Source organism: Eurypyga helias, unplaced genomic scaffold (genome assembly GCF_000690775.1).
Source record: "Eurypyga helias isolate BGI_N326 unplaced genomic scaffold, ASM69077v1 scaffold34956, whole genome shotgun sequence".
NCBI lineage: Eukaryota > Metazoa > Chordata > Aves > Eurypygiformes > Eurypygidae > Eurypyga > Eurypyga helias.
The window spans coordinates 1-22,283 of NW_010256564.1; the positions used below are offsets into that span (position 1 = coordinate 1).

The 22,283-nt window shown below is 42.7% G+C and overlaps 1 protein-coding gene across 1 annotated transcript; it reads left to right on the plus strand.

The window, feature by feature from the left end:
• Positions 1 to 5,055: 5,055 nt before the first annotated feature.
• On the plus strand, positions 5,056 to 21,671 carry LOC104503470 (zinc finger X-chromosomal protein). Its single transcript, XM_010153707.1, has 7 exons — positions 5,056 to 5,145; positions 5,478 to 6,044; positions 15,338 to 15,487; positions 15,690 to 15,833; positions 15,926 to 16,060; positions 18,751 to 18,891; positions 20,404 to 21,671. Exons 1-7 carry the CDS (start codon positions 5,085 to 5,087, stop codon positions 21,588 to 21,590), a joined length of 2,385 nt encoding a protein of 794 aa, XP_010152009.1. The 5' UTR covers positions 5,056 to 5,084; the 3' UTR covers positions 21,591 to 21,671.
• Positions 21,672 to 22,283: the final 612 nt, after the last annotated feature.

A 22,283-nucleotide genomic window follows, 5' to 3' on the forward strand; every position in this document is an offset into this window, starting at 1 on the left:
AACCTTCTTGGGCCCCCTCCCCGGGATGCCGGCTTCTCCCCTCGGGCTGTCCCCTCTCCCGTAGAGGCCTCCGGCTGAGTGGAAAGTAATTTCAAAGGGTCCCCCTGGACTGGTGATTTCCCTGATTCAGGTTTTGTTGAGAATTAGCTTAGGTGTCGTCTGGTGCGTGACATCCCTAGGAGATCTGGAGAAAAGCCATCTTTTTAACCAGTTTCTGCAAGTACCCAGGCCGTTGAACTACAACAAAGAGGAGAAGGCCTGAGATTTGTTTTTACAAAATCACAATGAGAACAGCAGTACTGATTCTCCTCCCAGAGCCGAAGGAGATGCATCAAGGAATGAACAGCTAAATGATTCTCTTTACTCTTCCATCCGTTCACGTAACAATCGTGGGAGTTACTTCCAAGATAAGGCTAGAGGAGTATATATATATATTTTTTTTTTAACCTTTTGTGTGTGTGTGATGGAGAGCATGTGTGCACATGGCATGCTCCGTAAGTGGGTCACGGTGAGAGAGTTGTGACGCTGCAGCAGCAGCGTAGGCCGAGCCCACCACTGTCTCCTCACCACAGCGAAGCTTCGGGTGGCCGGGGGCTCTAACCCAAGTGGGACATGCAAGGCGTGCTGCAGTTTTCAGTGGGATGTGGCAAGGCACGATGGGAGCTTGGTTACAGTTGTACATGAAGTCATCTCAGTGTAGGTAGGGCTTGGATGTGGGGAATTTTGCCGTTTGTGCCTTTATTTTTCCAGAGAAGCATCAGAGTTTTGCTGCGTGAGTATTCGGTTCATGCCCCTGTTCCCAGATAAACAGATGTACTGTTCTTTCTTCAGGACTAAGCAAAGGACTCTCTTACCCATTTCTTTTTCATAAGGATGGCTTTTTGAGTTTTCCCCTTTTTTTCCAATTTTCCTTTTTTTTGGTGAGAGCTGAGAAACTGACAGTCTCTGTGGCATATTACAGCGCTTTCTTCTAGGGAACTCTATTTTTAAAGTTGCACTCTGTAAAATGTGACAGCTCGTCTATTTCTTTTTATTTCATCTTGATTACCTTGCTAGACCTATTGAGTCAGGGATCTGTAATGTGGCAAGACTGGTGCAGTGTCTGCGTTGCTTCTCTTGACGGTACTCGAGATTTATGGAGAATACCCATTTTTATTTTGCGAGGTTATTTTATTTCTGACAGCTTAATGCCGTTTCTTCCATGAATAGGTATATTTTTTATCTGTTCTTCCACTTGAGGATATTGCTTTGACTTTCATAAAACCAACTAAGTCTCTGAATAAATAAGTAAAAAATGTAATTTGTAAGAACTACCTTTACAAGCAGAATTAGGTGTCTTTCAGAGTTGTATTAATTCTGGATCTATGTGAAGCTGACATAGACCCAAGCCAAGTAAAATACGTAGGTGTTTAGTTCTTTTCAGAGGTGTAAAACCTGGGTTTAGGTGCCTGGGGTTTTTAAGTACCTGAAGGGGCTACAAGGAACCTGGGAGGGGCCTTTTTACAAGGGCCTGTAGTGACAGGACAAGGGGGAACGGGTTTAAATTGAAAGTGGGGCGGTTTAGATTAGATATCAGGAAGAAGTTCTTCACAGAGAGGGTGGTGAGGCACTGGAACAGGTTGCCCAGAGAAGCTGTGGATGCCCCATCCCTGGAAGTGTTCAAGGCCAGGCTGGATGAGGCTTTGAGCAACCTGGTCTAGTGGAAGGTGTCCCTGCCCATGGCAGGGGGGTTGGAACTGTTTGGTCTTTAAGGTCCCTTCCAACCCAAACTATTCTGTGATTATTCTATGATTCTGTCATAGTGCAGAAGAGCAGTTCTTTGCCTTACAGTACCACAGAGCTTAGGGCGCTTGCCGAGGAATTTGAAGGCGTTTGCTGTGGCGCTCACAACAAGAAGCTCTGCTATTTCTCTTGTCAAAGGACAGTGTCTTTGGTACAGGCGCGTGTGGCATACCTTCCTTCGTGTGGCTGAACCTTGGGCCCCTGTGCTGACCCACTGCTCAGAAGGAGAGCAAGCAGGAAAAAACGTGGTGTTTTAACATGTACTGGTTAGAATGCTCAAAACTTGAGGTGATTTCAGGAAATTTTTAGGTGTTTTTTTTTCTTTGTCCATGGACAAATGCCTCGGTGCCTTTTTGGACTGCAGATTTTGATTTAGGCACCTCTGTCATTTTAGACAGTTTAATTAAATCCTGTTTTAAATGCTGCATGCTGTTCTGGTCCTCTTTTCACATCAAATTTCTGTGGAGGTGAGGTCTGTGGCCTAGTGGAGCACTTTTAAAGTCTTTGGTCCTGCACAGGGGCAAGAATTCTGTACATCAATTTGTTGGCTTCAGCCAATAAATTATTTGGGTGTTTGGAACAAGTACGAAAGCCGAAATCTGTGTCCTTTCTTAGACTCGGTTTTGAAGACCCTTGTGCCTGGGAAGCATCTTCAGGTTGTGCAGACCCTTCGCTTTGCAGCATATTGTACCCCTGTAGGTGACAAGGCCTTGCCAGTTCAGTTCACTGCTGTCGCAGCTGAAGGTCTGCCGGGCTGTCACTGCTGGTGGCAGAGTCCTTATGAAACTGCGCTGTCGTGAGCACCACAGAGGCTCGTCCGGTTTAGCATCTTGTCGCCTGGAATCTGGGAGCAGCAACGCAGAGATGGCATCGATGGGCTTGTTCTGGAAGCGGGGAAGTAGTGGTGGCAGCTTCTGGGTCTCGTTGGTGAAGAGGGTAGGATGATGGAGAGCCTCAGTCCTGGAGACAGTGAGGAATTTGGGGAGAGGATAGGGTAGAGAAAGTTCTTGCATGAACCATAAGGAGTAGGACTTTGTGGTGGAGTGGTGGTCAGGTGGGTGATGAAAGCAGGAAGCGGAGCGAACGAATGCCAGTTCTTCCAGTAGCTAGTGGTGAACTGGCACTTCAAGCTGGTTGAGTCCCAGCTGATCAGAGGCTAATACATATGGTAACAGAACCCTCAACAGAACGGGCAGAAACAGTGTCTTGATTTTTCCCAGAGAGCTGGACAGTGAAGGCTAGCTTCTTGTGTGTGTTGGCCGAGGAGAGAGGCAGTTTATTGCCCACAGCCCTCCTCCTCCTCCAAAAAAAAATCTCTAAATTGCTGCCATAATCTTAGTTACAAACTGAGGAGTAGCATGGCTTTGTGCGGATGGTGGGAGTGTGCTGTAGTTAGAAGCTGGAGAGCTGAAACGAGCAGGCAAGGAGGTAATGACCATAACATAGGCACAGGCACACAAGAAGTTGGAGAAGCAGCAACAGAAAAGAGACTAACCACTGAAGGCAACATAGAAAAGATGGCTAGGAAAGGCATGTGTAATAGACTGGCTAGGTGTATATGAATAGGTGGAAGTAAACCAGACTGGGTAGGAATAATTCTTGCTGAAAAGACTGTACAGAATGTTACTCTGTTCTTGTTCCTGCGGCGTGGCAGAAGTTGATTGCCATCGGTCAGTCTGCGTCTTGTATCTGAGGCTCGGAAATGAGTTTCTTCTGCTCTTGATGCTGAAAGGAAGCATCTGTGTGACGAGCGGTTCCTGTTAATAGTGGATGCTTCTGACAGAAATGCTTGGCAGTCAGAATAAATGTGAGGAGATTTATATCCAACTGGACACCCCAATGATTTGTTAGCGCAGCTGCCTTTAAAGTATAGGGGCCATTCAACTGAACATCACACAGATACGGGATCCCTTGGAAAACTATTAGGCTGCCGATGCTTTTCCTCCAGTTTAATTGCTGGCTATATTTCTTCCTCAACTTGCAAAAATACATTTTCTCATACAGGTGGTTAGCTGCAAAGAGTTGAGAAAAGCTGAGCTGGGAAAAAAAGGTGAAGTCTAGAAAATACTTTCTACAGGTTATGGTTGTAGGTTTGTGTTTTGGAGTAATTGTGGATTTTTTCTTTTGTCTAGCAGCTTCCCCCATGAAGATTTAATTCATGAAAATGTTAGTTGACATAATTCTAAAAAGGTTGTGATTCATATGGAAACCTTGGGCAGAACCTTAATGTTTTGTCTAGGACTGTTATGAAAGTATCACAAGAACGGGGAGAATTTTTCCTGTCGTGTTTGGAGGAAGGAGGATCGCATCTCCCATGTGCAGAAACACGCAGGAATGTTCTGTTGCTGGTTCTGCACTTAGGGAAGTAGTTGGGTGAAGTGCAAGGGAGCAGTACAAGTTTGTTAGATCACATTTTATCCAGCCAGGTTTGCCTGATCCTAATTGTAATGCACATGTATCAGCAGCAAAATCTAGATCTCCATTTCAGGTTTTAGTGAGTATTTTAACTTTCTGGTCTTGTTTGGTTCTTTTGTTAAGAAGATTGAACTCTTCAGTCGTTGCTATGCTCTGAAGAAAAGCTGACATTCTGCTCAAAGAAGTTTGGTAGAATATGACATTCGGTAATTTTTGAGAACCGTTGATATTTTTTCATTCAAAAGCAAATAACTACTTTGTCTTGGGGCAGGAGTTCTTAAACTATTCACACATCTGGGGTTTGAAGACATGTGGTGTTACATTCTGGAAGCAGTTTACATTGATGATTTCAATTCCTGAAGTGACATAAGAGTAACTTCCTCCTGACTGCCCAAGTGTAGACACAGGGGACATCAAAAGCCGTGTATGTCTCAGATTAGTAACTGTCTACCTTTAACTTACCGTATCGAGCTTTACTGATTTCACAGCGCTGTGTTCTCCACCATCCAAAAAGGCTCGAATGTGAACTTGTCTAGTCTTAATTTTTTTCTTTGTAAAATTACTAGGAAATCATATTTTCATATACCTTTATCAGCTGCTTCTGTGTGTGTGGAGCTGTGGCGTTTTGAGACATGGACCTGGAGTGTTGGAGCTCACACTCCTCTTATTCACAGCCTGGATGTTTGGTGTTCTAGGATAGTATTTCTGGAATCCCAAACAGTGAAATCTGCTCTTAAAGTCGAGAGGTGTTACCTGTTACCTTCCATGCGCCCACCATGTCTGTTTTTCAGTGAACAGGCAGAGGGAACCTTCACAGCATAGTATGAGTTAAATAACCTTTCTTCTTTATCTTCTACAGACCCTGTGACTGATGAGAGTTAAAGGCCATGGATGAAGATGGGCTTGAATTGCAGCCACATGAGCCAAATGCATTTTTTGATCCAACAGGTCTGTCAGGAGATAATATGTAGATAAGAGTGTTCACATTAGATATTATTGTCCGTTTGTTGTTTTGGGTGTTTTTTGTGGGTCTGTTGGGGTTTTGTTTGTTTGTGTTCTGTGCTGCATCAATGCTTTCGTGTAGAGTAGTCGCTTTCGATTTTTGTTTTTTATTACTCAGCGATATGAATGAGCTACTGTTCTGTCAAGTAACGGTTGTTTGGATATTGGGGGAGAATCTAAAAATAAAAGTTCAAGTAAAATAGATGCCATTTCAATTATTAACCACGTCATCTGAGTTAGTTTTACAATTTAACTGCTGTTTTAATTGTGTTTTTCAGGAGCTGACGCAGGACATATGGATGGAGATCAGATTGTTGTGGAAGTACAGGAAACAGTATTTGTTTCAGATGTAGTTGACTCAGACATAACAGTGCATAATTTCGTTCCTGATGATCCAGATTCTGTAGTAATCCAGGATGTCATTGAGGATGTTGTTATCGAGGATGTTCAGTGCCCAGATATCATGGAGGAGCCAGACGTGTCTGAAACTGTCATTATTCCTGAACAAGTGCTGGACACAGACGTAGCCGAGGAGGTTTCTTTGGCTCATTGCACTGTCCCAGATGATGTTTTAGCTTCTGACATAACAGCAGAAGCAATGTCTATACCAGAACATGTACTGACAAGTGAGTCAATGCATGTACCTGAAGTTGGACATGTAGAACATGTAGTTCATGATAACATTGAAGAAGCAGATATTGTCACTGATACTCTGGGAACAGATGTTGTTTCTGAAGAAGTCTTGGTGGCAGACTGTGCGTCAGAGGCAGTCATCGATGCCAATGGAATCCCTGTGGAACATCAAGACGAAAAGGGCAACTGTGAAGATTACCTGATGATTTCCCGTAAGTGTCTGGTTAAAGCCATCAAAGTTCTTATGATACGGGCCTGGGTGGTGCTTGAAACACCTGGTGCAGGGCTTGGGACAGTACCAAAACCAGATTTTCAGTATTATTTAATGAAATACAGATTGCACAGATGTGCTCAAATGGGGGTATTTTTCACAGATTTCACAGAATGGTAGGGGTTGGGAGGGACCTCTTGATCATCTAGTCCAACCCCCCTGCCAGAGCAGCATCACCTAGAGCAGAACTTTTAGGAACATATACCAGCTCAAAATTTCAGTGAAACTAATGGAGAGAAATACTAGGAAATGCATGTCTAATTAGAAATTATTTCCGTAGCATTTTACAGCATATGAACGAAAGAGTAAGAATTCCAGTAAGTTAAGTGCCATATAGTTAGTAAGTACTGGAAGAAAATCAGTGTGGCATGGTTTGAAAACGCAGGTATATGCAGGTTACTCAGATGACTGCCGAGACATTAAGAAAACAAAATACTTCATGGAAAAGGGAACATAAAAAACCCCTGGGGTTTTGCGGGTCCTAATCACGATGTGTTATCCTTGTCTTGTTTTTTTGCTAAGCCCCCACCCCTTCCACCCCATTTACAGTTAGATACAGACAACAATATGCTTTTTTTTGTTGTTAGGATGTGTTTTCTTCTCTTGGTGGAGCAATGGAGGGAGGTATGCTGCTGACAAAAGGAGTGTAGCTATTGCTGCTCATAGCTGAGAAGCAACTGTGAATATCCTAATCTCCCTTAAAAACAGAGGCACAATCAGTTTGAGTCATATTTCAAAAGGCTTAAAGTAGAGGGTGGAGAAAAACACAGGATATCATCAATCCTTTTTCTTCTGAGGATAGCCATTTGTGCAAACTAGAGCTTACTCCAAGTGTGTTGCTTACAGTGCTTACTCAGTGCAGCACCTGGGAACATCAGAGCTTCGCTGCTGAACATTTGTTTGTTGTAGAAATAGAAAAGCTTTCTTAGGCTTGTTTTTTAATTGCCATTTCAGACACTTCAGTTTTGTCTAGCTTTAAGTGACTCCATTGATGAGGCATACTTCATGCTCTGCTTCAGTTACCTTTTTTATTCCTTTTGACACTTTTTTTTAATGTATAACTTGTTTTAATTTTATATTCTGTACTTACGGATTTTAATGTTGCTTCTCCTTACCTAGGATCACTGCATTTCTTAATTTATCATCTCTTGAGTTCCTTGAGTAACCTTGTGCAGCCATGTTTTGAGTTTATATGAGGTACAGTTAATTCTCTATTATCTGGGAAAACAATGAAATGGGATAATGCAAAATATAAATAACAGAAAATAATGTTAAATTAAGCTGCAGGATCAAACTGAGGTGAAATAGATCAGGGATATTGCTCTCCAAAATAGTATTTATCCAAACTGTAAAGGGCACTCTGTGCACTGTGGTACAGATTCAACCTTCTGATTCTGGGCCTTAGATCGAATGGAAGCAGCTCAGATGCTTCTGCACCTGCAGCATAGTTAGGCAACGAAGTGGATAATCCACCTATGGATTATTGAGGCCTGACTGTGTAAAGACTCTAGTGGGGATCCTTACCTGTTTCTTATCCCTGCCTGTAGCTTTTAAAGATGCTGTTGCTCTCTGCTCACCCTTGCCTTGCAGGTTGTCATCCTGCAGCATGGGCAGCAAGCAGTAAGTCCTCTGAGGCTGCTGTCATAGGAACACTCTGCAAACCATGTCCACATCAATTCACATGAGAGGGGTGGTAGATACCTGTCCCATTCAACCGCTGCCAGTAGCTGTATGAGGGCAGAATGTCTTGGCAGGTGCCATATTGCATGATCCCTAAAATACCCACCCAGCTAGGAAGTCAGCTGGTAAGATAGATGTACCAGTCAACAGGTGGTAACTGGCAGAAAACACAGAAATTGCATTGTTCAGTTGTACTGGAATATTCTCCATTTCAGTTATGTATTTCTGCAGTTTCATACTTTATTTGATATTAAAATGCCTCTTGATAGTCTTGCAATACACTTTATTTACATTCAGAACCTTAAATAAGCCATCATTTAAAACAATTCTTATGCTACAAAACAGGCATCCTTCCTATTTGTGGTTGAAACGTTAAGTATGCTCCACAGTTCATTTTAAAGGGAAGTTCCCGATTACCACCTACCGTGTTTAAACCCTGCGTAACAAGTTCTTCTGGTTATGAAGTCAGTCTAGTGCTTTTCCATCAAGTAAAGGCTGTCTTGCCAGAGAGTCTCTTCGATGTATGGAAATCACTATTTGAATTAATTTTGGGGTGGTGGGTGTGGGTTGGTTTTTTTTTTGGCATTGTCAGTAGATATGTTTATTGATCCTTTGGTCTCAGTTCATCGATTGAACTTGGTATGAGGTGGTTTTTAAAAGGCAGTAACATCAGCCTAGTGTTTGATTTTTCATTGTAACCTGTAAATTCATGCTTGATTCTGGAAATCTTCCTCAACTGCTGGGGCAGATGTTGGAATGTAATTTTGTCTGCCATTACAGTAGCCAGATGTAGCTGCTTCCCAGGTCTGGGAGCTGGACTGTGTCCTTCAGGATGCTTTTGCGTGTCTTCTTTTATCTAGTCACTTGAAAAGCAGGGGGATGACACTCTGTTCTTTCTGTTGTAGGTTTCTCAGGTTGCATTCTTCCGTGGAAGTTACTGGCAAAATCTTTTGGCTGTCTTGTTCCTATCTTGTGGCTCTCCCTAAGTGTTTCCATTTTTTTTCCTAATGAACCGTGTCTATGTAGATTTTCTTCAAATAAGATCATTTTCTTCATTTTATCCTCAAAATACCTATTTTAGAATGACTAATCCATGTGTACTTATTTTAAATGTTGTGTTTCTACCTTCCTTCTTGGTTGCAGACTGGTTTGTCTTTTCAAAGAGTACAGTCCCTGTAGGTTTCGGTCTGTGACTTTTCTTCAGTAAACTCAGTATTTTAAGATTTCTTTTCCCATGTAGATTTAATTTAGCTTCCGCATTGATACGACTTTGGTTTTTTTCATTTCCAAGATAATGTTTCTTGGTCCTGTCTTACATTAGCACTTACCTTTTGATGTGCTCACCCTTTTTTTCTTGGATACTTTGCCTTCAAGCTTCATCTTTGGTCTGTGGTGGATTTGGGACACTTACAGGAGAGCAGAATCAGATAGTCATTCAAGGCAAACTGCTACTAGTTCGTAGCTTGCAAAGGATTCAAGGAGGTTCGATATATCAGTTTTTCTTTCACATATGCCGTAACAAGCCAGTTCATGAGTTTGATCAGGAAAGGATAAACTGTGTTCCAGCTCACACTGGTACTAATTATTTGGTAGCAAATATTAAGACTTGGAAAATCATTTCTCCATAAGTGAGACAGTAATGATGAGATTAGCTAGTGTTGGTCAAAACAACAACAAAAGCCCAGCATTTACTAACCAAGGAAAAAGCAATGCCTTAAATCTGGCCATAAGATGGAAATTAAGATTATGGCTTGCCTGATTTTGTTTGATTTGGCAAAGTAAGACACATCCTCTGGCACTGATACACTCCTATTTAATTGCGGTAAAAATGGTGAGGCACGAAGGAGGTTTGACAGAGGGGGTCTGGAGAGAGTGAAAGGTAGCCTCAAAGTTTAAGCTGCAATTTGAGGAAGTTGTATGATGTTTGCAAATACAGGGGCTATGTTATGTCCATCCATATCCTTACTTTGCTCCAAGTTAGACATGTCTTTCGTGTGTTGTATCTGAATTAACACTTTTCATGACAGGAGTCAGAACCCAGGGTAGTCAAAGACAAGAAAGTATTGATTGTATCTTTTCATAGGTCTAGGTGAGACCTATCTTTGCTCATCCTTTTGGATGTTTTAAGTCAAAAGCAATGGGGTACTGGTGGATGAGAAGCTGAACATGAGCCGGCAGTGTGCGCTGGCAGCCCAGAAAGCCAACCGTATCCTGGGCTGTATCCAGAGAAGTGTGGCCAGCAGGTCGAGGGAGGGGAATCTGCCCCTCTACTCTGCTCTTGTGAGACCCCACCTGGAGTGCTGCGTCCAGCTGTGGAGCCCTCAACATCAGAAGGATATTGACTGGTTGGAGCGAGTCCAGAGGAGGCCCCGAAGATGCTCAGAGGGCTGGAGCACCTCTCCTATGGGGACAGGCTGAGAGAGTTGGGCTTGTTCAGCCTGGAGCAGAGAAGGCTCCGGGGAGACCTGCAACGGGCCTACAAGGAAGCTGGGGGGGACTTTTTACTAGGGCCTGTAGTGACAGGACAAGGGGTAATGGGTTTAAATGGAAAGTGGGGAGGTTTAGATTAGATATCAGGAAGAAGTTCTTCCCGGAGAGGGTGGGGAGGCACTGGTTGCTCTGGGTTGCCCAGAGAAGCTGTGAATGCCCCATCCCTGGAAGTGTTCAAGGCCAGGCTGGATGAGGCTTTGAGCAACCTGGTCTAGTGGAAGGTGTCCCTGCCCATGGCAGGGGGGTTGGAACTGGATGGTCTTTAAGGTCCCTCCCAACCCAAACCATTCTGTGATTATTCTAGAAAATTGCTGCACTGAGAGGATGTTCAGAGGCATAGGCACTCTTGCTCATGTGTAATGGTAATGGCATTAGAACCAAAACATACCAGATTTCTGTTTTCTCAGAGGTTAGGAAACCTGCTTTGCCATTTAAAAAGTAACTGGATGGTAAAAATAACTTCTTCAGTGGACTAGGCATTCTCTGCTATTACGTGAAGTACAAGTAACGTGTTTCTATCACAAATAATGAAGTCTGTCTCAGGAGTACAGCATGCTTTTAATCTGTTTCAGGGAAAAAAATAGTTATCACTGTACTTTTTCATTAAGAATGGTTAAATAGGGTTGTTTATTTTGTAAGCAGGCAAGTATCCCATGATACACATTTTTTTAGCAGCAGAGAGAATCGTTCGGGAACATAAAGGATGACAGAACTGATGGTTCTTGTCTAATTGCTCCGTAGACAGATTTAAGATGTGTTAATCCAGTGCAGAGACAGACTTTTTCGTAGGAGGTTTGTAAGAATTGTTTCAATTTGTTATTTAGCAATGAGCCGTGTGTACATGAGTAAGATGGAAGGTTTCTTGGTGCCTAAGTGACATCTCTCTTTTACAATCCTTTGATTTTCCTCATATAGTTGCACATAGAGGAGGAACCGTAGGAAAGAATAAATGTAAAAGCTTATGGAAGCCATTAAAACAATAAAAGTTACAGGCACTTGCACTTTTCTTGTTAGGAGTACAAGACCGCAAGGCTACGAAGTCTGTATCTGCTGGTCCATTAAATATTGGATATAAAAAACTAAAACCAGCTTCTTGGGGAAAGCGTATGTGTTGGCATTAAACAAAAGATGCGCCGTTTCAGCAGATGTGGAATCCGAGGCTAGCATTTATGCCCCTCTGTGGGCAAACTGGCCGCAGCTGGGGTTTAAATGTTGGTTTTGTTATCAATGCACAGGAGCTTGTTTCTGTCCCAAAAATGCCATTGGACATATTTTAATAGAAGGGTAAAGATACATGAGGTAATTATTGGTTGGACATTGCAGTTGGTAGCATTAATATGATTTCTTTATTGGATGTAATATTTTTAGGAGACAAATGCTGTCATCATGATAGAACACATTTAAAGAAATCTGTTATTGATGTTGCCTGCATCTTTTATTTCTCTGCTTCATTCTTTATTCCTTTTTTTTGTCTGTTGGTCTCTTTTTGTTGATTTCCTTGTAACACAAACTGAAGCTAGACAGGCTTTAAATATGCTACATCTTTCATGTTGTGTGACACCTTTCTCATCTGTGCTTTTAACAAAAAATCAAGCATTGCCTTTCTATGGAAGCAATTGCTGTGACGTTAGAGATGCACGTGCTTTTTTAGCCATTTCCTGCAGCTCATAGTGTACAAAGAGCAGGCTCCTCTAATCGCTGAAGCCTCTGAAGAGTGTCGGCGAGCTCGCTTCTTTTTAACTTGGAGAATTAGTCTGAATCCACTTGTTTACTGAAGTAGAGTTACCAGCTTAGAATCATAGAATCACAGAACGGTTTGGGTTGGAAGGGACCTTAAAGACCATCTAGTTCCAACCCCCCTGCCATTGGCAGGGACACCTTCCACTAGACCAGGTTGCTCAGCTTGTGTGTGCATGTGTGTGTGTGTGTGAATAAGACCTTAAAAGTTTTTAGTGTTCAGTTAGTATCTCACTAAACAGAGGCACAAGGTATGGCAGCACTGGAACAATGCTAGTCTGAACTTTTTTCTAGCATGTGGCTTGTGATTAGTGTAGTAACTGCCCAAGGCCTCTACTTGAAAGGCAGTGATCTCTTACAAGCTTAACTAATACTTTTAAGTACTTTTGGGTTTTTTTGGGGTGTTGTTTTTTTGTTTTGTTTTATTTCAAAGAGGAACAGTGCAAGATAAGCTCAGTCATGCATGGTATTTGTGGGATCCCTTGATAGGCTGTGAGTTTGAATGAAAAATGCGAGCATTGTCAGAGTTCCAACTTCCAGCATTGATCAGTCAAGTATTTATGAATATCATCATCTCTGGTTGTGAGACTGGGACACGTGGAGAATGCAGAAACATTGGAGAAAGCATTAAATGAAATCAAATTCCATTAATGCTGCTGCAGCATCAATGAATCGGTATAGATAAGTGGTTCTGTAGCCATAGGACAAAATACCACGGAACCAGTGTTGTGTGTGATAGATACCCATTCTCTTTCACCTCATTTGTCTCGTCTGCTGATTTTCATCTTTTTTTCTACCTTTTTCTTTCCACCCTACTATTGTTCTTGTTACCTGTTTGCTACGATACTGCAGATACTATTACTTTTCAAGGCCTCAGGGTCTTCAGTTTCTTCTGGTATTGCCACTTGTCAGGAGTGAAATTTTTTTCCTTTTGGATGAGAAAGGTGTGCCTAATATTCCTATGCATCCATTTCCTCACAGTGTAATGGCAGTGTTAAAAATACTTAAACCAGTTGTTGCAGTTTGAAACCATTGCTGAATATAGAGGGAAATCTGGGATAAACAAACTCTGAATTGTGTTAACGATTATTTTAAATCACGTTTTGATTAAATGATGAGTTTGAGCCTTGGAGAACTTAGTTCAAAGAGTAAATGGAGCATGTTTTTAAGATCAGAATTCTTCCGTTGTGTGAATGTTAGCAGTGGATGCTTAGGTTTTGTTTTGGTTAAAAGAAACCAGCCAGCCTATTTCACATGGGAGCACGTAGGTTTGTTTTCTCTGTGATTGCTTGGGCCATGATCTTCCTTCCTTGAGTATGTTCCAGCATCAGTTGAGCTTGGTGGCAGACTTCTCCTTTGGCTTCAGCAGTGTGAAATCAGTCTACGCTGATTTGAAAGCCTTCCAAGTACACGTGTGTGACACCGGAAGCAGCCAAGTTAAAAGGAGAACAGCCACATGCATTTAGTGAAGGAACGGAAGCACGTTCGTTTTCTTGTTGTCCGAGTTCTAGTGACGTTGGGTGTTCTGTGCATAGGCCAAGGAGTTTGGGAAGGTCTGCTTGGTAACCAAACGGACGTACTGCTGTCAACCTCGTCAACACGATTCCAAAGAGCATTTAAGGTTTTTTCCTTCTGAAATGCTGTGTTGTGGGGTTTCAGCTACAAGAAGTTACCTTGTCCCATGACCCAGAAACATTCTGTACCGCCTGAAACATTCTGTACCGCAGCCATTGGTCGTGAGCTTGGTGTTAAGAGTTTTTAATGGGTTTTCTGCTGCTCTTTTGGGGAGGAGAGAGATAGACAAATATATTTTAGTGCTTCATAATTTAATGTTACTCATATTTCTTTGTGACTCATGATGCCTGATTGAGAAATTGTACTGAAATACAGTTGTGTTTGATACATGAGGCGGGACGCGTGCTAGTTTATCTAATTTGAAGGCTACTTTATTGACTTTGTGGCAGGAAAATAACATTAGTAATGTTTTGAGCTTTTGGGGTTTTTAAAGTAGATCTTGAAACACACGGAAGATTTGCGGTTACCGAGTAGTTAAGCTATGAGTTAGTTACGAGGGTAGTTTGGTGAGTGCCAGTAAGCCGCGCACAGACTTTATTAAGTACTTTGTGTGTGCTAGGCATGGTAGTTAAAAATTCTTCCTGGGGCAGTTCTTACGCTTCCTTTAGCATAAATTTCACACCTTGTTGCCATGAATTGCATGTGTATGTGGCTCTGAGGGAGCCAAGTCAAACCTCCCAAAGTGACTTCAGGAACAATAAAGCCCCAAATTACAGAAGTTAACCGTCTCGTTAAGAATTCTTGAATAACTTCAACCCTTGAGAAACTTCGGAGGATCCTGCAATGGGGGCGTTCTCTGAAGGTCTCAGGAGGCTGGATTTGGGGTTTGTGAATGCATATTTGGTATTTATTTCTTGAAAACCCACGCTTGGTACAGTAAGACGGTGTGTGCGTGCATCTGCCTGTGTCGAGTACGCCTTAAAAATGAGAAATGCCTTCCTCATAACGCTGGCCGTTCGCCATGGTTGTGTGGGAGGCCTAGGCAAGTTACGGCAGCTCGAACTGCAGCATGGTGTCGGCAGGCTTCTGAAGGAAGGAGAACAGAATTGGAGGCGATAGTAAGGAGAGCATGTAGGGCTGCAGGTCCTTTGCGGCAAGAGCGCCACAAACAATCGGTGGAATAGGTTCCCAGTGCTGCATCATCAGAGCAGCGCTTGGAGAGTGGGCTCGATTCCTGGGCTGTTGGGTGGATAAGTGGAAGGTTTTTTTCCTGTATAGTTTTCATTTTGTTTCCTCTGTGGTCAGGTAAAGAAGCATCAGTAACACGGCTTTGCCAGGAACCAGGTCTGGGGGGCAGAAGTAGTGTGGCTCGCATTAGAGGCAGGGTTGAGCAACAGATGATGCTTTTTGGGATAAAAACAGTTCGTAGCTTATTAGTTGTGAAGGAGAAAGCAATTAAAACTGACAGTAAGTGAAATTATGCCGCAGAGTAAGTACTAACGTGCAGTTTCTTCCTACCATGGTCTTGGTGCAGGTCACTGTTGCCCTATTAGCGTTGCCTGGTGCGGTGCTCGTATCATATTGCTGCACTTGCAATACTCTTGCACTTCCCTGTAACTGGAAGATGTGGCTTGAATTTATTTCTGTGTTTATTGTCGTCGTTCTGAAGGGTATGAAAGAAATACTTATGGGTAGGTTCTTTATCACAATGTAATTGTAAGCTGCTTCCAGATTTGAGTAATAACGTAATAAAGTCTTTCATGTCTGTCTGTCTGTATATGACTGGATAATTGTAACAACTTGTTTTTGTAGTGGATGATGCTGGTAAGATAGAACACGAAGGTTCTGCTGAAATTACCATGGAGGCAGAGTCAGAAAGTGGCTCTTGTAAAGTGGATGGCATTTGTCCAGAAGTCATCAAGGTCTATATATTCAAAGCAGATCCTGGAGAAGATGATTTAGGTAAAATAACGCTCATTTTAGAATACTCCAACCTGACATTGGAAATTTTGTGTAATTAGAGACTGTTGGTTTCTCTCAAGTCACCTGTAAAGAGCTGTGGGTCTGAATGTTAGAGAGTTACAAATTCTTCGGTTTTCTGCAGTTTAGCATAGAATAGGAACAAAGTGTATTTAAAATCTTTTGCTCTGGTCTTCCTAATCAGGGGGCACAGTAGACATTGTGGAGAGCGAGCCGGAGAATGACCACGCAGTTGGATTACTTGATCAAAATAGCAGTATTCGTATCCCAAGGGAGAAAATGGTTTACATGACTGTAAATGATTCTCAGCATGAAGATGAAGACTTAAGTAAGTAGGTGGCTTTCGTTTGGGAACGGGGATTTTCATTTTCAACAGTGCAGTGTTCCTATTAATTTTTTCTTGGCCTCTTTTTCTCTTAGATGTTGCAGAAATAGCTGATGAGGTTTATATGGAAGTGATTGTAGGAGAGGAGGATGCAGCAGTGGCCCATGAACAGCAAATTGATGACAGCGAAATTAAAACTTTCATGCCCATAGCTTGGGCAGCAGCTTATGGTAGGTAATGTTCAAAGAATTCTTCCTGGTGACACTGTCTATCGCAAAATGTCGGGGAATGTTTTTTGGAGGGTAGTGGAAAATCTGTGCTTTTATGGTGTGTGGTTTTTTTTTTAAACTGAAACTTTAAAGAATCGTTTCTTGGCGAAATGAGCCTTAACATTAAAAAGTGAAGAAGAGAGAAGCTGTTAAGGCAGGCTGCTTCTTATTCCTGTTTTAACAGGCATTTTCCCTCATATTTCTGTGATGTAGAAGGGAAAGCACATGAGCTTTCAGCTGAAAAATTGCATCTCAAGTACATCTGTCCTTCACAGTTTTAGGACTCAGGAAGAGCTGGCTTGGGAATAGAACCGAGTATTTTTATTGGAGGGTAAAAAAAAACCCAAACCCAGATGGGAATATGTGAGATTCAGTGTTGCAGTGCAGAACAACACTGACCTCTAGCTTGATTGGAATGCTTGCTAGAAGGAACATGCAAATATGTGATCTCACTAATGGAAATAATTAATTGATTAACAGAAAAGAAGCTGGAGGGAGACATCTTAAAAATAGAGCAGAACCTTGGGAGTATTCCCAGCGTGCAGAGACATTTTCCTCGATCGTCACTATCTGAGCATCAGTTGGTGCACAAACCGGTTTCCAAAACTTAACGTCGGCAGGTGGACCAGAATCTCTTTTTAGGAATGTTCCCGTGTTGCCCCTTTTTCCTTCTAAACGTGATTTGAATAAAGGAAGCAGAAGAAGTAGTGGAGGATAAAACTTGGGTTATCTGCCCGGACGAGGTGGATTGTGGCAATGGTGCCGGCAAACAAATGGCAGGGAAGTGGCGAGAATGCGATGGGGGCTGGAATCACGGATGTAAGTCAGGGGAGGGCGAGATTTCAGGGGGCAGCAGCGTGTGTTAGGAGTTGTTTAGGAGATAGGTGGTAGTGCACCCAGAGCCTTCTCTTTGGCCATGGGCTAGGGAGCACAGTTGCAGTGGAGAGGAAAGGAGAAAAGCCAGGTTGAGTAGGAATTAAAAATGAAATTGAATGGACTCGAAACAACAGTTGTAGCCTGAACATTCAGTGTTTTTTGGAGGAGGAGGAGAGAATTGAGCAGAGTGCATTAAGAACAGAAAGATGGAACTGAAAGGAGAACTTAAGGATGTGGGAAACGGTGGAGTCATTGCATGGTCAACAGCAAGCACCCCAACATGCAAGGTGAGAGGTGGTGGGGAGAGAAGAAATAATGAAACAGGAAGGCATGAAAATGGCAGAGGTTTGCCACCTGCACTTCTGGGAACTCTTCTCCCCTTAAAGAGGGTTTAAGAGCTGATAACAAATGTAACATTTTAAGGTGCCATCGTTTTGTTGTTTGCATAGGCCAAGTCCCACTGTGCTTTACATTCCGGAAAGTTTTTGCAATTTTATTCTAGTCCTGGAAAGTGTTTGGGCCCGTTCTCTGTAATACTGCGGAAGGATTCCTCGTGCACCTGTTGCAAACCGTACTTTCTGCTTGCCAGCGTGAAATGGGTTTTTGTTTTCAGCGTTTGTCACTTGCCGCATTTGCCGTTCAACACTTGAGCCAGCGTGTAGATCAGAATATTTAGGCTCTGCACGTGCCTGTTCCTGGCTTTGTACCTTCTTACTTTAATCATGAATATTCATTCTCGGCCCTCTACCAAGGGAACAGCTATTGAGCATCTTGCACTTTCTTCCCCTTCCATCTTCCTGTCTTGTGTGCTTTGCTTTCACTACAGACTGTTGCCTTCTGTTGATTCAAGTAAATACTTAACAACCAAATTTGTTATTAACACTTACTTATGCCATTAACTCGCCTTTCCTAATATATAGATGTATTTACTTGTAATTTTCATGTTTGTTTTACATCCAGTGATGCCATTTGTATATTATACATGAAGCTGTATGAGGCAGATTGTTTCCTTCTTTCTATTATACAATACTGAGCATGTTCTTTCTCCCCAGTAAAAAGAATTTGTAAGTGTTAAAGCATCAGGTATGCAAATAGTAAGTAGTGTAAGTAGTGGACTTTGTGTGCAAGTTTATGGACTGTTCAGAACGATGCTTAGTTCTGAAATTTGGCCTGTGAGAAACTTCAGTCAGATGAATTCAGATGTCCAGAAGTGAATGGGAGCTCACACGTGAATGGATTTCAGAACTGGGAAGAAGATTGGACACAGTAGAATCATAGAATCTGTTAGGTTGGAAAAGACCTTTAAGATCATCAAGTCCAACTCTTAACCTAACACTGCTAATACTACCACTAAATCGTGTCCTTCAGCACCTCATCCACACATCTTTTAAATATCTCCAGGGGGTGGTAAATACTGTGACATGCTATTGTTTACTGATGTTAAATGTTTTTGGCATAATTAGCAACCAAAAAATGCAAAAAATACTGCATGTAGAGGAGGAATTTCCATTTTGAAATGGAAAACCATTAATTCCTGTAAATTGTGTACTCCTGTAAAGTCAGTTTAACAAAGCCAGTGCTTCCAGGCTTGTAATGCCAAACGGAATTTGTAAGTTACATACAGAGAAGTTTTTCAGCTCATCCTGTATGTTATTAGGGCTTGATTAAACATCCACGGGAGGGCTTGTAATTTCTGTTATTATCATTGTAGACTTTGTTGCCCAAATAATCTGTAGAGTGATGACAGTAGGTAACTTTGTAACTTACCTCATCAGGTAATAACAACGATGGCATTGAGAGTCGGAATGGCACTGCAAGTGCTCTTTTGCACATAGATGAGTCGGCTGGACTTGGGAGACTGGCTAAGCAGAAACCAAAGAAGAAGAGGAGGCCTGAGTCTAGGCAGTATCAAACAGGTGAGTACCCGGCGGCTGGCTGTAGCCACGCCTCTCCAGGCACTTATCCGTAAGCGGATGTACGTTGATACATGTATGAGATGTACGAGATTGCTGATAGCATCTGCAATGTCTCGTGGAAAACAGTGGGTATTTGGGGAATTATTTTGTTGACAACACTTCTGCATCATAAATGAGTGCATAGTTTATTTCAAAGCTTTTAAATACACGGCCGTTTTGGACTGGAGGTGGGTGGGGTGTTTTAAAGGAAACCATCTCTGACATAGAAAAACATCAGTATCGTAGCAGGAGGTTGAAAACGTAAGTTGCCACACCAAATGCAGTGTGTGGTGATGTAACTTCGTTAAAGGTGGTGTTAGATAAACAGTGTTCGGTAACGGTACTTTTTAAAAACCCTTTTTGTTTTTATTGGACATGCGTAGAGCTGTACCTTTTATGCTGTCAGCTCAGTAAGTAACAGGAAAATGTGGACATCTCGTGAACATCACAGCAGGTGGGGTAAGGGCTATGCCCATTTCTCTTGCAGCTGGGGAATGGATTGCCTTGATGTTCACGGCAGTGCTCTTACTCGCATCTGTAAGGACAGATGCCCTCTTTTGGCATCATTTGGTTTCTGCTGTTGCTGTGTTATGGCCTGAATGATTTATTTGGTCTGCTCAAGTTGAAAAAAACCACATGACTCTCCTTTAGCAGCCTTGCCTTAAATGATGCAAAAAGTTTCTTTCCGAGTTGTGACTTAGCTGTGGGAGTTCTGTTTTGTCTAGCACCGAGCTGGTAAACCAGGCAAGTTTTCGCCTTCAAGTTTGCTATTTCTGTTTCCAGTCAGAACTCCTCCTAAAGCATTTTTGGAAAAGAGAGCTTTTTAGCATGCCTAGCCAAATTCAGGGTAAACAAATCAGGCTGATGGATGAGTGCAAATAAGTTCCAAAGCTTTGAGGTGTCTGCGTGTGAAATGTGTTCTCATTGATTCCTGCCTGATCCCCCTTCAGATGGCAGCTGTGACAGATGGCAGCAGAGGGAGGTGTTAGCTTGGGGACATGTGAGTTGTAGTCGGTGGTGGGTGATTAAACTGCCAGATTAAACTCTATCCACGGATGCATGGAAAGTCAAAGTAGATCATGTGCTGTGCTGGCGAGGTAATACTCGGTGTAACAAGTTGGCTGCTGTTCTTCGCACCGGTGTCGGTTTCCGCGGGTGTTTAATGTGTGAACTGGGTCAGAATTCTTCAGAGTAGAATTGCTTGAGGTGAAGAACACCTGGGTGAGGCTCTGGTTGGCTCCATCCAAACCAGTTATTTCCTTTCTCCCGATAATAACGACAAACGAAAGTGGTAACTCCCTCCATTTCTTGTGCCTAACCCATTAACGAACTTGTTTATTACGTAGTCTAGTGTCTGTGTCTGACTCTGATCTTGTTTAACAGTTCAGCGTATTGTGGGGGTTGGAACACGACGTTTACGGAAGCGTAACGCTGCCGTATGATACTGATGAAAGGTTTTTTGTTGTTTTTCAGCAATAATCATTGGCCCTGATGGTCACCCGCTGACAGTCTACCCCTGCATGATTTGTGGAAAGAAATTTAAGTCTAGAGGTTTCTTGAAAAGGCACATGAAAAACCACCCGGAGCACCTTCTTACAAAGAAGAAGTACAGATGCACAGACTGTGATTACACTACGAATAAAAAAATAAGTTTACATAACCACTTGGAGAGTCATAAGCTGACCAACAAAACAGAAAAGCTCATCGAGTGCGACGAGTGCGGGAAAAGCTTCTCCCATGCAGGAACTTTATTTACTCACAAGATGGTGCACAGGGACAAAGGAGTTAACAAAATGCACAAGTGCAAATTCTGCGATTATGAGACGGCAGAACAAGGGTTACTGAGTCATCACCTCTTAGCCGTCCACAGCAAGAACTTTCCTCATATTTGCGTGGAGTGTGGCAAAGGATTTCGCCATCCGTCGGAGCTCAAGAAGCACATGCGCATCCACACTGGTGAAAAGCCGTACCAGTGCCAATACTGCGAGTACCGATCCGCCGACTCTTCTAACTTGAAAACCCACGTAAAGACTAAACACAGTAAGGAAACGCCGCTGAAGTGTGACATTTGTTTCCAGACTTTTTCAGATACCAAAGAGCTGCAGCAGCATACGCTTATGCATCAAGAAAGCAAAACGCATCAGTGTTTGCATTGTGACCACAAGAGCTCAAACTCGAGCGATCTGAAACGACACATAATCTCGGTCCACACGAAAGACTACCCTCACAAGTGTGATATGTGCGACAAAGGTTTTCACAGGCCTTCGGAACTGAAAAAACACGTGGCGGCTCACAAGGGTAAAAAATTGCACCAATGCAGACATTGTGACTTTAAGATCGCAGATCCGTTCATTCTGAGCCGCCACATACTCTCAGTTCACACAAAGGATCTTCCGTTCAGGTGCAAGAGGTGCAGGAAGGGCTTTAGGCAACAGAACGAGCTGAAAAAACACATGAAAACACACAGTGGCAGGAAAGTGTATCAGTGTGAGTACTGTGAGTATAGCACTACAGACGCCTCGGGCTTCAAACGGCATGTCATTTCCATTCACACAAAAGACTACCCTCACCGTTGTGAGTACTGCAAGAAGGGCTTCCGAAGGCCTTCGGAGAAGAACCAGCACATTATGCGGCATCATAAAGATGTTGGGCTGCCTTAAAGTCGGCTGGAATTAGAAAGGAATTTTGCCTTTCGGGCAGTTAGCTTATTTTAAAGCCAATCACCTGCGATCACACACACACACACATACAGAAAAAAAAAAAAGCAAAACACAACAAAAAAAACCCATACCGTGCATTTGATTTGTTGCTGTATAAAAATAGGATTATTGCTTCTAGTTGACTTTTATACCTTTTGTTCAATAGCGTGTTCTGAATTCTATTCAGTTTGTTTAATAAATGAAGAAAAGATGGCAACAATAAAGTTGCATTTAATAAAGTAAACCCTGTCTCTCACTGAATTTTTCAACCGTAATGGTTTATTTAAGTATATTTATCTTCCTGACCTCGCTGATGCTCGCAGTGTCCCATGTTAATGCAGTTGTGTCGTGAGTTTTAAAAATATGAAATCTCTCTTGAGGGAATGGTCGGAGGTGCGCGTGAGGCGGGGAACCGTGCTGTCGCCGGTAAAGCCGCGGGGGCCCGCCCCGCTGCCTTCCCTTGGCGACACAGGCTTCCTGGCGGGCTGCCTGTTGTCCGTTTGAGGAGCTGTGCGGCCGACCGCACCGCGGAAGTCTTCCTCTGCCTTCTAGCCCGGGTTTCGGAGATGGGCATTTCTTAAAGAGTGGTTTTGGGCCGTTTGTTGGCTTTCTCTGGCGAATTTGGAAGCGCGCTCAAACGTTCTGTTTATTGTT